The sequence below is a fragment of the Panthera tigris genome, chromosome B2, assembly GCF_018350195.1.
Source record: "Panthera tigris isolate Pti1 chromosome B2, P.tigris_Pti1_mat1.1, whole genome shotgun sequence".
In the NCBI taxonomy this organism is placed as follows: domain Eukaryota; kingdom Metazoa; phylum Chordata; class Mammalia; order Carnivora; family Felidae; genus Panthera; species Panthera tigris.
This window is the reverse complement of record NC_056664.1, coordinates 52,863,237-52,879,840: the sequence shown is the minus strand read 5'-3', so window position 1 is coordinate 52,879,840 and position 16,604 is coordinate 52,863,237. Positions and strand designations below refer to the sequence as shown.

The 16,604-nt window shown below is 35.1% G+C and overlaps 1 protein-coding gene across 1 annotated transcript in view; it reads left to right on the top strand.

Annotated features, from left to right (window-relative positions):
- BMP5 (bone morphogenetic protein 5) overlaps positions 1-16,604 on the top strand; it is a 113,444-nt gene that overhangs the window by 80,999 nt on the left and 15,841 nt on the right. The window contains exon 4 of the mRNA XM_007095542.3: positions 15,382-15,576. Within this exon, the coding sequence (XP_007095604.1) occupies positions 15,382-15,576 (195 nt within the window). The remainder of the gene's footprint in view (positions 1-15,381; positions 15,577-16,604) is intronic.

The window sequence follows — 16,604 nt, the reverse complement described above, 5'->3', positions numbered from 1 at the left end:
TCCAAGCATATCAAGGTAAAAATTCAGATTTAAAGACAGATTTCAACGTTTCACTGAATTTTGTAGCCAATTCAAGAAAACAAATTTCAGACGTATTAACTATGAAATAAAATTCCATTATGATTGATGCTTAAATATAAGATAGAGAAACATAGTTATTACTACAGATGACATAGAATTTAAAGTTTATATACTTAATTTTTTCATACTTAATTGACATAAGAAGGATAAATAAATAGAATAAATAACTCCATTCTAGAAATATAAATTCTAAGAAGAAATTATTAGGAAAACTAGATTCATATCTTAGCTCTGTTTGGGGCACCTGGGTGGCTCAGTCGGTTAAGCGTCCGACTTCAGCTCCGGTCATGATCTCATGATTTGTGGGTTTGAGCCCTGTGTCAGGCTCTGTGCTGACAGCTCAGAGCCTGGAGCCTGCTTTAGATTCTGTGTCTCCCTCTATCTCTGCCCCTCCCCTGCTTACACTATCTCCCTCTCTCTCTCCTTCACTCTCTCTCTCTCAGAAATAAACATAAAAATTTTTTTAAATCTTGGCTCTGACAAAGTAGTTCATGTTTTAGTCGTAGCATTAATAGAATGAGTATTAGTGCTAATTACTTACAATGACTGTGTGAGGCTGTATTAGTTGAAAGGACCTGGCATATGGTAAGACAGGAATGAAAGGTCTTTATGCTGAATAGGACTAGAGAATGCACACAGACTTTTCACTTACTCCAGGTGACACTCATTTAACTTAGGATCAATTTTTTTTTTTAAATATAGAGGTTGTACTGATGATTTAAGGAAGTTTTAGATAAATTCACAAATGATAGTCCACTGGAAAAAGGTGAGATTATTGATAAATGTTCTTAAACTTTGAGTTGGCAGCCAAATGTATAAGTAGCTACATTATTATGCTCATGTCTAATAACTTGGGTTGATAAAGTGATTATTGATAGGAAACTTTTAAATATATTCCAATCTGGAGTATGAAGCCAATAGAAATGAACACTCAGATATACATCATGATTAATTGATTCCTTATATTGGTTATTCATAGGTACCAGAGATTATAAAATTATTAGTACTGATATAGTAGCATTCTTGAGTCCCAATCATCTTACTCTTAGAAAACATAACATAGATATTTTGGGGATAACTAATTACTTCATTGAAAATAATGAATGGGGCACCTGGGTGGTTCAGTCGTAAAGCATCCGATTTCCGCTCAGGTCATGATCTGTTGGTTTGTGAGTTGAGCCCCGCGTCGGGCTCCGTGCTGACAGCTCAGAGCCTGGATCTGCTTCAAATTCCGTGTCTCCCCTCTCTCTGCCCCTCCCATGCTCACGATCTGTCTCTGTCTCTCAATAATAAATAAATGTTAAAAAAAATTTAAAAAAAGAATATAATGGAAACAAGTTTTTGTCACTTAATAGGCTTACCCATATAGGGATAATTGATTAAAGGCTAGCCTATATTACCATTAGAAACAATTTCCAAACCAAAGATGCCTCAGTATAAATTACTAGTATTTGACTTCATAAACCTATTAGCATCAAGATGTCTTCTTACAAAGAAGGTAGAATTAGAAGCAGTATTTTAATGTTCAAAGAACACGTGGCTAAAGAAATATTGATGGTCTTTGCTAAAGGGTTTTTCTGAACATGTCATGCTGATATTTATAGCACATTGCATAAAATTCCCACTCTATAAATGCCATTTTCTATAAAATAATCAGAAAATGGAAGATACCATATGAATTCATTGGAAGAACATCAGAGAAGACCTTCCTGAAAGTGAAGGAAACAAACCATTGTAAATGTTCCTCCTCCTCAGTTTATAATCTGACCCATGCTGGTCAGCAGCTGTCTATTTCTCAGACATAGTAAAGGAGTAAAATTGGAGCATTTTTTCTGCTTGTTAGTGCACAAGGGTTTTCTCTGTTGTATTTTTAGAAGTCACACATATCAGAGCTTTTCTAAAGACACAATTTAATCTTCTATTATTTTCACCAACATTGTGCCAATTAAAAAAAAAAGTCAACTTTAGTTATCAGTACTATTATCTTGAAAGTGAGTATTTTTGAACTTTTATTACCCAGGGTTCCTACTCGTGGGTTTTTGTTGCTGTTCACTCCTGGGAATTAGCAGCTACTCCATCTACATTAATGATAGGGAGTGGAATTACTCATTTTTTTTCTACAGCCATGAGGTCTGTGTTAATTGCTAATTTTCCCTACTCAGTGAAGAGTAATTCAACATACTGATAAAAATTTTCCTTAAAATTGCAGTATCGTGCTATATCTTTTAAATATGCTATGTTAAAAAGTCAGATTTTTAAAAAATTCACTGGCATCTTTTGAATTACAGAATATTTATTCCTAATTAGAAAAATATATCCTGGTGTCTACAGTCCTCGTGTCATTATATGTTAAACAGACGTGTAAGTTACTAAGTTGATATTCGTTTAAACTTTATTGAATGTGAGCATGTTGATGTGAGATAGATGAAGAGTTCTTAATGTGTATCTGTTTCCATTTAATGTCCTAGAATCTACTATTTTTAAATGGAAGTATTTGGTTAAATAAGTTTGTTGTGTTATCCTAAGGATTCCTAAGAGAGTCATTTTTACCACAGGGGAAAAATCTCCAAATTAAGCGCCTGTGTTGTCAAATGACTATTTATCTGTGTCAAGGGTCAGATGATCTATGTGGCCAGTTAATCTGAATATCAGCTGACATAGTGCTAATAAGTAGCAGAAGAAATTCAGAGATCAAGGGTGATATTTTTCTTTTTGTCCTGCTGTTTTGACTATAGTTTCTCATTATTTATCTAAGTTCAAAAAGTTGAATTATGTCTACTTATCAGAGGATCTTTTAAACATTTGAGATTGATAATATTCTCTTCCCTTATCTGAACTTTATCTTATAAAGTAATTAAGTCATTTTTGTTCATAAAACCATATGGCTCCCTTTTGCTGAATTTATGATGATGACAATTGGTTTCAAATAAATAAATGAGAGAATCTGCATATCCAAGAAACTGCAAGAATCACATATCTTCCTAAATGTTCTGAAAATAATAGGGAGCATATACTCCTATGATTAATATAAAGGAAGTCATTCTTTATGTACTATTTCATGTTAAGGATATTTAGAGCATACTTGCTTGACTTTTAGATGAATATTTAAGAATAAATTAGGAAGATAGTTGAAGAACAGACTTCAAATAAATAAATAAATAAATAAAATTGAACTTTTACCCCACAGTCCAGAAATTAAATTAATGTGAGGTGGGGTGGGGGGGAGGGGGGAAGCAGATTTAGGCATAAGAAAAAAGAAGTGCCTAATAAGTGGACGTTAATGGTGAGAGAATGAGCTACATGTGACTGGAAGAATTCACCATTTATTTGACCTTTTTTTCTGAGGATTGTTACATTGCATAAGTTATCAGGTAATTGTAATTTATGAGCTTAAATTTATACTTTAAGCATTATACATATATAAATATTATATTCAGAGAGGGTGCAGTTAGTGGAAATGTACCCTCTTAAAGGAACCTGGTATTAAATAGTTACATTCAAACCAAAACTAAAGATATTGTATAAAAACCAGAGATGGAGAAACTGGTAAAGAGAGGAAAGAAATGTTAGACATCTCATGAACTTTCTTTTGGGATAGGTGCATGTAGGTGAATGTGTGCATGCGTGCACACACACATGTGTGTAGAGGGAAAATATTTGGTCATAAACACATTCTCAAGTAATCATGGGAGGAATCAGATATAAATTCACAGTTGATAATCTATAATTACTAAGGTTTTTAGAGAGTTCTTATTACAGCATTTAGACAGGTTATAGTTTCTTTTACTTTAAGGGCCACACAAACTTTTTCAGTATCATAACAAAACATAAAACTTAATCTAAATTTTTCCAGAACATTTTCTTTAAAGTGGCTTCAGTTTCCATCCTATTTCTATAGAATTTCAAAAACATTAAAGCATAAATTAATCTATGGAAATGTATTAGTTTCTAAAAAATCATTCTTTGTATGAATCAAACCATGGAGAGGTATTTAGAAGATGGCTAGAAGAGGGGTGGCCTGGGTGGCTGAGTCATTTAGGCATCCAACTTCAGCTCAGGTCATGATCTCGCAGTTCATGAGTTCAAGCCGCGTGTCGGGCTCTTTGCTGACAGCTGGGAACCTGGAGCCTACTTCAGATTCTGTGTCTCCCTCTCTCATTCCTTCCTACTTGCACTCTGTCTGTCTCTCTCTCAAAAATAAATAAAGATTAAAAAAATAAATTAAGAAAATAAATAAAAGATGGCTAGAAGAAACAAACTATATTGGTCACTTTATGTGAATGATTCAGAAAAGTTTCCATTGAGAAGAATTCCTGTATCTTTATGGTAAAAATGTCTATTGAAAATAAGTACGACATAGATTTCCCTTGTGGTTTAAAATAAGTATTGTTAATTTTCCAAAATCATGTAGGCTATGACCTATGGGTTTTCGAACTCGTGTAATGTCTTAAAGCACATCAGAGAACATAAATCTTTTCTGTGTGCTTTAGATTTTTGCAATTTTCCCACTGCATAAAAATGAGCAAAATCATCAATATGTCTTTCATAGCTAGAGTAACTATACATAAATATTGGAGCACTGGTAAATTTGTACTTTGTTCAACCCTAGACTTTATTAATTCTCTTATTAGTCATATATGGTTTTCATAAACTATACTTCATGTATTTTCAAGCTCACTCTGTTTATCAAAATTTATCTTCTGTCTACATAAAGATATGCTTTTTTATACCCTGATTTTGGCAATATTTTTTTGCCAACGTCAATTATTCTTCCAGGCTAATATTTCATATTTTTTAGTTCTTTATGATTAACCTAAGTTTTACTTCCTAGGTACATCTTTAGTTCATCTTAAATAAATATTCAAACTGTGTATATGCTGTGATGGTCAGTTGCAATAATATTAATAACTAATGGAATCTAACATTTACTGAGAGCTTATTAAGTGCCTGACATTTTACTAGCTCTTTAAATGGAATATCTACTTTATCTTCACTATTATCCTATTTCGTACATGAGGAAACTCAGTCTTAGAAAGTTTAATAATTTTGCCCATGAATCTAATGATGATTTATTTTCAGAGCCAGCTCTTATATACTATGATTCCCACAAATTATATGAATTTCGTACAAATTCCAAACTGGAAAAATAAAGGTAATTTTATAATTTCCATATAAAACAATGCTATTAATAATGATTGTTATGGGACAAAATTGAATTTTATGTTGGACCTTTTGGGAATTACCTTTGAGTTTTTATATTTTCTGTCTGGTATTGAATTTTGATCTACCTCTTGTTACCACAAAAAGTAACAGCAATTTAACCATATTTTTTTGTTTTCTAAATCTAACTACTTCAGTATTTCTTTCAGCCCCTACACAATTATAGTTAATTTGATACACTCATAAATCAAAAAGTAGAAAAGGTAGTGATTCACGTCAACATGTAATTAAATTTAGCCAAATTTAATTTCTTTATTTTGAATTTAATAATGAACATGCCTTTCCTTGGTACAGTATATATCTCACTAATGTATTTTGATAGGCTCTCCTGTCATTTTCTCTCCCGTAATCCATGTTCCTCATCATGGAATCCTCATATCTACCTCCCTCACCGCCCTTTTTAAATGGCAACTGGTGCTCAAGTTTGTAGTTTAAGTCAGAGTGCAGCAAACTTGCCCTGAGGCTAGTCAAGCATGCAGTTTCCAAATTCTAAAATTATTGTACAGAAAGTCAGTGTGAAGTCAATCCTTTCCCCCATCTCACCTTCCCACCTTCCAGCATCAAAGCTGACGGCGAGTTGGTATTGTTTTAACCCTGAAGAGATCTTGGACTAGCTGAATTGTGTTTTGGAATCAACACATTAGGGTGATTCCCCCCCCAAATTGAAAAATAAATCCTCTGGCAATTAAACACGGTTTTTAAAATTTGTGATTGTGTTTTGTTTTGTTTCGTTTTGTTTCCCTATAAGCAGAGCTTAGTTGGGTGAACCATGACTGCTTTTCTAAAAACCTGGTGCTTTGAACAAAATGATCAGAATGTAATTTATAGATCCTTTAGTTCTGTTAGAAAGGAAGAATCATGATTCTTATTTCTTTTAAAATGTCTGCATTATATTTTGTATCTGATCAGTAGGCTGAAATGGGCCTCTCATAGCCTAATTTAATCTTGTATAATGGTTCGTAGAGAGAAATAATTTTCCTTTATAAGTAGATGTTGATTATGGAATATATTCGGTAATAAATGGAAGAACTTGAATTTGCTTTTACCATGTCCATTATATATACAATGTTTTAAAACTAGGTTTTAAAGGCAATTTTCTTTGTTTTAATTTATAGTATGTTGATATTTCAATGAGAGACACATGGTAAACATAATTTTCTTATCCAGATTTTATCATCACAACTCAAAAACATACATGAAAAAGAGTTTTGAAATCAGTGATTTAAAGTAAGCAGAGACAAACAGGAGTTAGTCTTACTTCATTATCTGGTGAAAGATGTATTTTACCATTTTTTAGACTTCCCTTAATGAAAAAGGATATGGAAGTGTTTGGCTACATCTGTATTTCTGTTTTTGATTTTCCCTAATTCAGAACAGTAACCATGGATCACCAATCTTGCCAAACAAATGCCAATGTCAGGAACATATGCCAGTTATTGTTGTTCGTTATATTCCCTATTCTAGACTCTAATTCTGGTTTAACTAATGATCTGAGGGTAAATATTTTCATGGTAATATTGATTTAGAGCCATGAACAATATGAGATTCTCCTTATTCTCATCATACACTAGAGTTAACTCCGTGTTTCCCACTCTTCTCTTTGTGAACTTCACCTATTGCAGATCCGTATTTCTTAAAGACACATTGTGAAAATAACAGCAGTGCTTGTTTTGCATCGCGAGCAGAGAACACAGTGGGAAGAAAAGAGAAGCTTTAGTGAATATAAGGCATGAGCAGCCACTGTATTCTGTGCAACTGAGAATTCACCTCTGGCACACCTGGTGTAAGCTCAAGTGGGAGAGAAGAAAACCAAAAGAGAAGCAAAAGTGTCTGACAAACAGAGCCAATAACTGTGTTGCAAGAGGTGATCAGAATTTAAAATTGAACGTAGAGGGAAAATACTTTGATAAGGGGATGACATATCTCAGCTGCTTAGAAATGAATGCTCATTTCTCTGTAGTGTGACACATTGCAATTTGAGTGGCATAGATACTAGGGAAACCAGTTGCCCTTTCATGGCTGGTGGGAAGTGTTGAATCCTTATTTTCCTGCTTACTAAGGAAAGTCCAACCTTGAACTTAACAAAACAAGCAGCTGTAACACTTCTTCCAGACACTACGTGTGTGTCACTGACAGATCTGAGATGGATGGTTTTCCTGGAGTCTTTGCAAGGTGGAAAGCAGAGACCCAAGACAAAGCATCAGGCCTAACCAATCCTCAACAAAAGGGAACACTTAAAGGAATAGCATGCTACTTTAAGGATTGACAGGGCTGAGTGAAAGATCCTATCCTTCTCTGATTGTTATTTTATTCAGTTTTCAAGTGTAACCCGTGTGTGATTGCAAGGTGTAAATATGGTGCATATACATCTAGTGAGGTACCTCCCTTCAATAGATGGCAACTGTTTTATCATCAGAAGTACTGACTTAGCCAACCTTCTCAATTCCCACTTTTCTTGATCCTTTTGAAGAGCATGCTTATTATTTATTATGGGTACTCATATTTATATGAGGAAGTATTCACGTAATTTCTCTCTAAAGTAATGGAGCTAATGGAAATATGAAAGATCTACTTAGGCTATGAAATCAGAAGATGCTGCTGACCCGGGATAACCAAAAGGTAATGCTCTTGGAACCCAGCTATTATTTTGCATGCAGACAGCTCAGCAGGATGCACTTGCTCTGGGGAACACCACGCGTGGCCTCATGGTGGTGCGAGATCTCATCGTGCGACTGCTCCCTTATGTGAGGGAGGCCAGTTCACGTTCTTTCCATAGCCAGAGACATGAGAAACGGGTGAAGAAAAGTTCTGCTTTTTTTCACTAAAAAAAATGTTTTGTGATCCAAACTTCATATGTGAAGGAAAGAATTAACCCCTAAAAGTCTTAACTTTTTTTTTTTTTCCCAAAAACAGATACTTACCATGGTGTACATTTTAGGTATCTCAGTATCAGGTCTTCATTGCATATTTTGGAAAATACCTTTTACTCTCTTCATTCTCTATTAGGTGTCAAAATAAATTTCTTTCATTTTGGTGGTATGGACTTGTCTAAAGATTCTGCAAGTAGCTTGTGATGGTTTCATGGCTTTACTTATCAAACGGAAAGGAAAGATCAAACATTTAATGAACCATGTTTTTCTGTATGATAACAATTCTTTTGAATAATATATCATATAAACTGGTAAAAATGAATGATTCCTTTAGACACTTATCAGTTTCCCAAGTAACTGCATTATATTCATTTCAAAGGCCACTTTCACCTACTAGAGATAAAATGAAGTGTGAAAATAATTTAATTTCACTGCAATTAACTTAATTTCACTGCTATCAAACAAACTAAACACGTTTGATTTCTAAAATTTCTGTTCACTGATTTCTTAACCCACAGAAATAGTGTTTCAAGGCTTTTTGTCGATTTCTGTGGAAACTCTGCTATGTTATAGTTTTATTTAAATCTATGATTTGAAAGGAAAGAAGTGTGGACTTTTTTATTTTAAAAAGTCACATCAGACTGGAAACAGGGCTAAAAATAATCCACTCTTCTCATGGTTTTGTGAAAAGAATGTTTCTGCTTTCTTAAAATAAATGAGGATTGTAAGACCAACTGCTAACCAATCTTTGGGGAGCATGTGACAGATGATGTCTGTAAAGCTTGTAGGGTCTCAGGGGAAAGGCGCTATATATAAAGAGAAGAGCTCTTAAAAAATAAGTGCTTATGTGAAGGTAAACTGCAGTTCCTAGTTTGACATTCATATTTTCACAAGCTGAAAATAAGGCCTGAGTAAAAAACATTTGTTGGGCTTGTCAGGCTTGAGACAGTAAGCCTCCTCATTTCAGAATGATGTCCTATGGAAGGAGACCGATCGTTTTCCATCACCTCAGTCCCACCCTTGGTGCAATAAAACACTTGAGTGTTCTGGACAGCTTCCACAACTAGGCACAAACCTCTCTGCTCCTTTACAGTTCTCGGCCTTTCTTCCCCCAGGCCCTCCTTCCTGCAGTCGCTTGAGTTTCAGTTCTGAATGTTTGTGTCCCCCACCCTTACCCCTCACATGCGTCTTGACTCATCATGCCAATGTTTCTGAACACTTTTTTTTCTAATCTCCACCACTTTCTCAAACTGTGAGGCATTACAGTCCCTTCAGCAAAAATTAAAAAAAAAAAAATTCAACTCTTTAAAAAATATCTTCTTTCTTTAATCTTCTTTACCCTTCACACACTAGATAGAGGAAAACAGATTTTTTTCCTACGGTTATGTTACCAGGAATGGTAAACTCAGTTCTTGTCTGCAGATAATTCTCAACTCCTAGTTCATGTCACTGTGTCAGGATCTGGTTCCCAATTGCCCTCCATGGATTTCATACCTCCAGTGTGTCATTTCTCTTTTATTATCAGCCACAGAATCCTATCCTATTCACATATATTATCAAATTTGTCCCTTCTTTTGTTTTTAACACTTTTTAATAATGAATATATAATTGCACATATATAATATTTCATATAAAATAAAGTGATTATTTTTAATTTACTCTTTTAAATGTCAGTATGAAGAAGGGAATGGAAAGATCTAGCAAAGGCATTACATGAAGTGCCCAGCTCGTCGAATAGGACCCCAGAATTACTTTGAAGAACAAATCAAAGATCCTACTACCTTGTATTCTAAAGCTCCAAAAATTTTTCCAGATACCACTTAACTGTGAGTTTCCAGCAACATGAAATAGTTTCAAGTCCCAACTTTTCCTTGTTTTTGTTTAAGATTACAAGGCAATGTAAACCATCTTAAACACAAGAAAGTTCTGAGCACAAATGTAAAATTATGTTTGTGATACTTCAAATCCATGTGCTTATAACTGGCAATAGGGAGTTTACTATACAACTAGAAACTAAGCAAATTTGATCAAATTATAATGGAGTTGAAATTTATAGCTAGAATACAATATGCTTAATTTAAGTCAATTTGAGTTAGAATGTATATGGAATTTAAGTAGACAGAATTCTCTCTTCCCCACATTCCTTAAAATCTGATATAAAAAGGATTTAGTCTGTATACTCGGTAGCGAATTCTGCACATTTTAAATCATCTGTTTCTAAAAAAAGGGTAGAATCCAGTATAATTTAGAGTCACAAAAACTATAATTTAAGAGCACCAGAATCAAATTTAATCACAGATTGAAAATAAAGGCAGATCAAGAGGATATGTGGATGAGAAACAATGCACATAGAATGGCATAGAATGATTTGTCTTCTATGAAATAGTTCATAAAGGATGTTGCAAGAGTCTTTTTCAAAATGAAGGAAAGGTAATTTGGGCACTAGTTCCATCACAGGTGTTTTGGGTTAAGCAGTCAATTACCGTGGGTTTATAGGAGAAAAAAAAAAGCAAACTGGAATTTATGCAAACATCTTAGAGCGATATCAACGTTAGACTGATAAACCCTCAAATGAATGTTTTTCAAACTGTGTATTCTGGAGGGAAACTAAATGCTCAAATTTGGAACCACTTATCCTTATAATATCAACATGCCTCTGAAGAGCTGTTTTATGTCAGAGCCTCCTTTAATAACCTTCTTTTTAAAGAAATAAACATTTTGAAAGTCACATTTTCCGAAAAGAATGGCCTGAGATATAACACTAGTAACTTTGGGATAGATCTTTTGTTTGCCAGTCTACCTTCTCAGTGACTGTAAATTTGAAATGGATGGTTGTACCCTTAGGCACATGTGAATACAATCCCCTGACCCCAGTGCTTATACAAAGTCATAAGGGTCAGAGTAGCGGGTCTGAAAGTCTCAAATCTCCAGCTTCAGTTATGGCAAAATTTAGTAGGTTAGAGTTCCAGCCTCACATATTTCCCTCTCAGATTTTTGTGTGAGAATAATAATCATTTCTTTAGAAGGTATCACCTGAAGCCCGTCTTTACTCACTGTGTAGTTGATGAAACTGAGAAATAATATGCCCATGTATTTGCTGCTCAAATTGTTTCATTTCTCTATACTCACTGGGACATTGTCCTGAATTTATACTTTCTGGGTTCACCTTTTTCTTAGGATGAATTCTTTCTCATGAGGCTGCTCTATGCTCCATGCCTAGTGCATTAAACCTACCAACGTTCTTGTTATGGCTAAGCATGCCTAAATCCCAAGGAGATGAAGGCTGGGCTCAAGCTGGTGTCCTTATCATTCTTTTATTTAATATTCTTTTCACTACCCAAGCCCATTTCCATTTTCACTGTATATCCATCCAATCCTTAACCCTTATATATCTATTGATTTTAGCTAGAAATCAAAAATAAGGATCACCTTTGAAAAATAAAAACACTATGATACACACCTACATAAAATTTTTCTACATCAAATGTTTTAGGGAGGCTTCCTTCTTTTTTTTTTTTTTGAATTTTTTTTTTAACATTTACTTATTTTTGAGACAGAGAGAGACAGAGCATGAACGGGGGAGGGGCAGAGAGAGAGGGAGACACAGACTCGGAAGCAGGCTCCAGGCTCTGAGCCATCAGCCCAGAGCCGGACGCGGGGCTTGAACTCACGGAGCGCAAGATCGTGACCTGAGCCGAAGTCGGACGCCCAACCGACTGAGCTACCCAGGCGCCCCAGGGAGGCTTCCTTCTTTATATATTTGCAATCTCTAAAACATGCTGGGGCGCCTGGGTGGCTCAGTCGGTTAAGTGTCCGACTCTCAATTTCAGCTCAGGTCATGATCTCCTGGTTTCATGAGTTCAGGCTCCGCGTTGGGCTCTGCACTGACAGTGCAGAGCCTGCTTGAGATTCTCTCTCTTCCTCTCTCTCTGCCCCTCCCCCACTCACACTGTCTTGGGTGTCTCTCAAAATAAATAAATAAAACTTAAAAAATATTAAAAAAATAAGACAAGCTGTACTTTTAAAAAGAAAATTCAACATTTTCGAATACATTTTATAAAAGATTCACTATTTTTAATACATGCAATATAGTCTGGGTCCCATTAGCACTTTTAGCGAAAACAACTGTTCGGCCATTCAGAAGGTTTAGTCAACATGATCAGTACAGGTATATTGTGTCTGAAGGGGTGATCACATAGTTAATGTTCTATTGGTGTAGCTCAAGACCCAGAGCAACTGAACAAGCATTAACTTATGGAATCTTAATAGTCACCTCGTTGCTGAAGTAAAAAGGAAACCAAAAGGAAACTTAATAATATCAAAAGTTATTTTAAAGGGAGTTCACATTGGTTTGAAGACTACTTTTCTTCACACACAATATCCACCTTTGTCAAGCCAAGAAACCCATATTTGTAACCAACACACATCTTTACAGTTTTCAGAACGTAAATCTTCAGGGCAATATTATTTCTGCACAGATAAAAATTAAAACTTTGAAAATCTTTAGAATGATAATAAAAGATACTCTCTAGCAAACCAAAGGAAACTTGGAACTTTGTGTTAAGTGCTTATTTAACTATAAAAGGGGCAGTGTGTGTTGTAATGAATGGAAAACAGATTTTACTCTATTCCATTTGTGAACATCTTGTGGCAACCTATTTTAGTATTAGAGAGATCATATATTAAAAATGATTTCTGCAGTCACCAATGTATACAAGTAAAAATTTGGTTCCTGTTAAATTAACACTTCATTAAAAAAATCAAAATAAAAGCTCAACAAATACATTTTATGTTGTACTGCAAGATAGAAAAAAATTTTGAAGAACAGATTGCCAGTTATTCTATTCCATAACAGCTAAGTTTCTCAGTTCTTTCTTTCTTTCTTTTTTTTTTTTTCTTTTGCTGAGCTCTCTGTCACTGGAAACATCTTAAACCAATTTCAAGTGCTACACCTGAATAAACATGTTGTAAAAGTGTTTATGTATTGAAGTGGGTCAGTTCAAGGTATGGTATTTGGCTGGAACTTCTAATTTCTCTTTTTACAGCAAAAGGGCTGCCAGAAGGAGGAAGTCTGAGCTGAATTAATACATTTGTTACAGTGGAAGTCGAATGGAAACTGCTCTGACCACAAATCAAACTGCCTCTTTCATTTATGCCAGTGATAGAGTTTTTCTAAGAAATATAGACTCTGGCATAGAGCCACTGTAAGTTTGCATTTAAAAAGAGGAACCTATATGCTTATTTGTTTAAGGTTTGCTGCTTTGATTATTTGTAAATTCTTTGGTAGGACTGAGCCTAGTGGCGTTTGTGAGGCAGGTAGCCATTTTCATAACTGTGGGAACTGAGTTTTCCTGAGACGTTGTAGAACAATTGATGAGGATACGGATGCAGCTTGGATTAGCACGCACTCTTCTTTTTTCCCTCCTTTTAACCAATACCTCCACATTTAAAGGACCTCTGTGTCCCTCTCAACAGCTGCACAGCCTCACATGACACAGTCTCATTTTCTGACGGTAGAAGGTCTCTGCACAATACAAGTATACACAAAAGTGTTTATGCTGCCAAAATAAATTTTGTTAAGAGCAAGAGTTTATTTGCTAAAATGCCATTGATGCCGTTTCAAGGACTTGTTTTCCTTCCCTTTCTTCTAAGGTGGGTCAGGTCTTATAATGGACTGAGGTTACTCCACAGTCTTTACTGAATAAATATTTTAAGAAAACATGCTCATCTCTCAGGGGGCGAGGCAGAGTCAATCATGCACATATTTCAAGCCACATTATATATATTACTCTTAAAAGATTGGTAACTTCTGTATCTAGAGTAGAAACTTTGCATGAGTTTTTAGCAATTCTCAACTAAATTTACAATCTAAGGTTAAATAGTTATTCCTCCTTGGGTGATTTTCATAGAACTAGATATCAGACTAGAACTGGAAGATTATATATATATATATATGTATATATATATATACATATACATATATATACACATATATAGACACACACACACACATGTATGTATCTGAAAATTATATATATATTTCTTTATAATCATATATAAATTACATATATTTATATAAATATATATAATTTCAATGATTTTTTTAAATTAGAAGAGCAGAACAAAAGTGAATTGTCAAAAGGGGAAAATAGTTAACACCTAACTCCTAGAGTATCTGTAGAATCAAATTAATTATCATATGGAAAACACTTAGAAAAATGCCTGGCACATATATTGCCAATGTTCCAAATACATTTGGCAGTACTGTAAGTATTAGTATTACTACCCAATGGGAGAGGTTCTTTATCAACATCTACTTCTAGTCTCTAAGACACCTTGACTTCTAATGCATTCCTGTACAGGCTCTGGTTGCAATCATTCTCTGATACACAACCACACTGACAGCCTCAGAAGGGTCTGGGATGCAGGCTGGTTTAGAGACAAAGGTGAGTCTCCAAACTCACCTGGAGTCTTGTCTCCTTTCTGAGAATCTCCAGGCTCCGTTAACAACTTGTGAAATCCTTTCAGGAAACATCCAGGTGTGTCAAAACTCAGAAAGGGAAGGACTCTGACATTTCCATGATTACTTCAAAATACTTCTGAGGTTGAGAAAGAGCTGGAATTTAAAGCAAACCTCCATCCCCAGCAGGGACTTGCAGAATGACCTGTGAAGAGCTTTTAGTGGAGCTATAGCTTTGTCAAGTTTGCTGGGCACAGGCCAGAGGTGAAGGGGGAAGGCTATCAGCACTAATTAACACTTGAAAGGCGTGCAAAAGCTGGAGAAAGTAGAAACACCCAGCCAGCCATTCGGCTTTTATCACTTAGAGGAAAATTATAGGGCATTTAATGCAGAAGAGCCCGTAGCTAATATTTTTGAAATTGTTACTTAATGTGGACATTTCCAGGCTGATGGTAGTCAAGCCTTTCCATATAAAATATTGCTGACTTCCAGGTCTGAGAAGGATCAGCTAGTGAAGGCAGCCTGAGGGTGTTCTGTGGTGAAGAATGAAGCAAAATGGAAAACCAAGCATGGATAATTGTCTGTAACAGCAAACGCTCAATGTTTATAAAAATCTGTGGCCTGCAAAGAAAACATTCTGATCATGTTTGAAAAAGTAATGTTACTTTTTCAAAGTACCCTCAGAATTCATTCACGGCAGGTAAACTTTAGCTCTTTTCATAAACCAAGTGCTTGTGCGTTCCATTCTAGGACGAAGTATCAATGTAAAATCCGCTGGTCTCGTGGGAAGACATGGGCCTCAGTCAAAACAACCGTTCATGGTGGCCTTCTTCAAGGCAAGTGAGGTACTTCTTCGATCTGTGAGAGCGGCGAACAAACGGAAAAATCAAAACCGCAATAAATCCAACTCTCATCAGGACTCCTCCAGAATGTCCAGTGTTGGAGGTAAGATAAAACCAGAGCAGCAGTTGTGTGCAGAGTTATGGGGTCATATGTTGCAAATCAAGTAGCCACGATAAATTTACCCTTTGGATATACCTTTGTTTGGTCTATTAAATCATGCAGAAATGTTTCGAACATCCTCAGAATGTTTCATCACTGAATCACTCAGTTGTGCATTTCAAAGTAAGTACGACTCGCCTTTGTATGTTGAAAGATTCAGTTCAAATTAAAATCAAGCTGGCAGTAATAACATTATGAAATGGCTACGTCAACAGAGTCTAGCCAAAACTGAACTGCACAACTTGCTGAGTTGACATCTCCCAGAACCTCTCAAATATGGATGGGTAACCAGGTAGATTCAACAGAAAAATACTTCTTTAGTGCTTGAAGCGATACATGTGAATCATGCAGTTTACATTTTTTTTTCTGACAATAAAAGCAGGACAGATTAAATGGAAATTAAGATAATATTTCCATTTCCACTAATTACTTGGACGCTATTGTCTAGATAATCTGCTTTAAATATGTGTATGTACGTACACACATACGTATAACATTTAATAACAAAATATTACAGGTGCACAATTATCCCAATGTACTTGCAAGTTAATCTATTAATTGATAGAAAAGGAAGATAAAAGTACAGTAGCTTGGAATGAATGGTTAACTTCCAAAATCTGAAGTTATTGAATCATATTATTTACACCAGTAAGTACCTTGTTTAGTCCAGGCTGCAAACAGATTTTCGTAAGCCTTTCTTAGATGGAAATGATGGCTATTTTATTCCAAGAAATTTTCTTTATCTATAAAAAATAAATCTGTTTGAAGGGGAAAATTTACCCTAGAACATCCCAACTGAGTACAATATGTTTGTTCATTTGAAAAGTATGTGTTCTATGTTAATGGCCACCATATGGAGTGTACTTGCCAGGCACAATGGATGAGCTGGTGAACAAAACAGACAAGATCCCTGCATATGGTATTCAAACAAATTAGATGCTTTACTCTTCCAAAAAGACATTCAGACAATA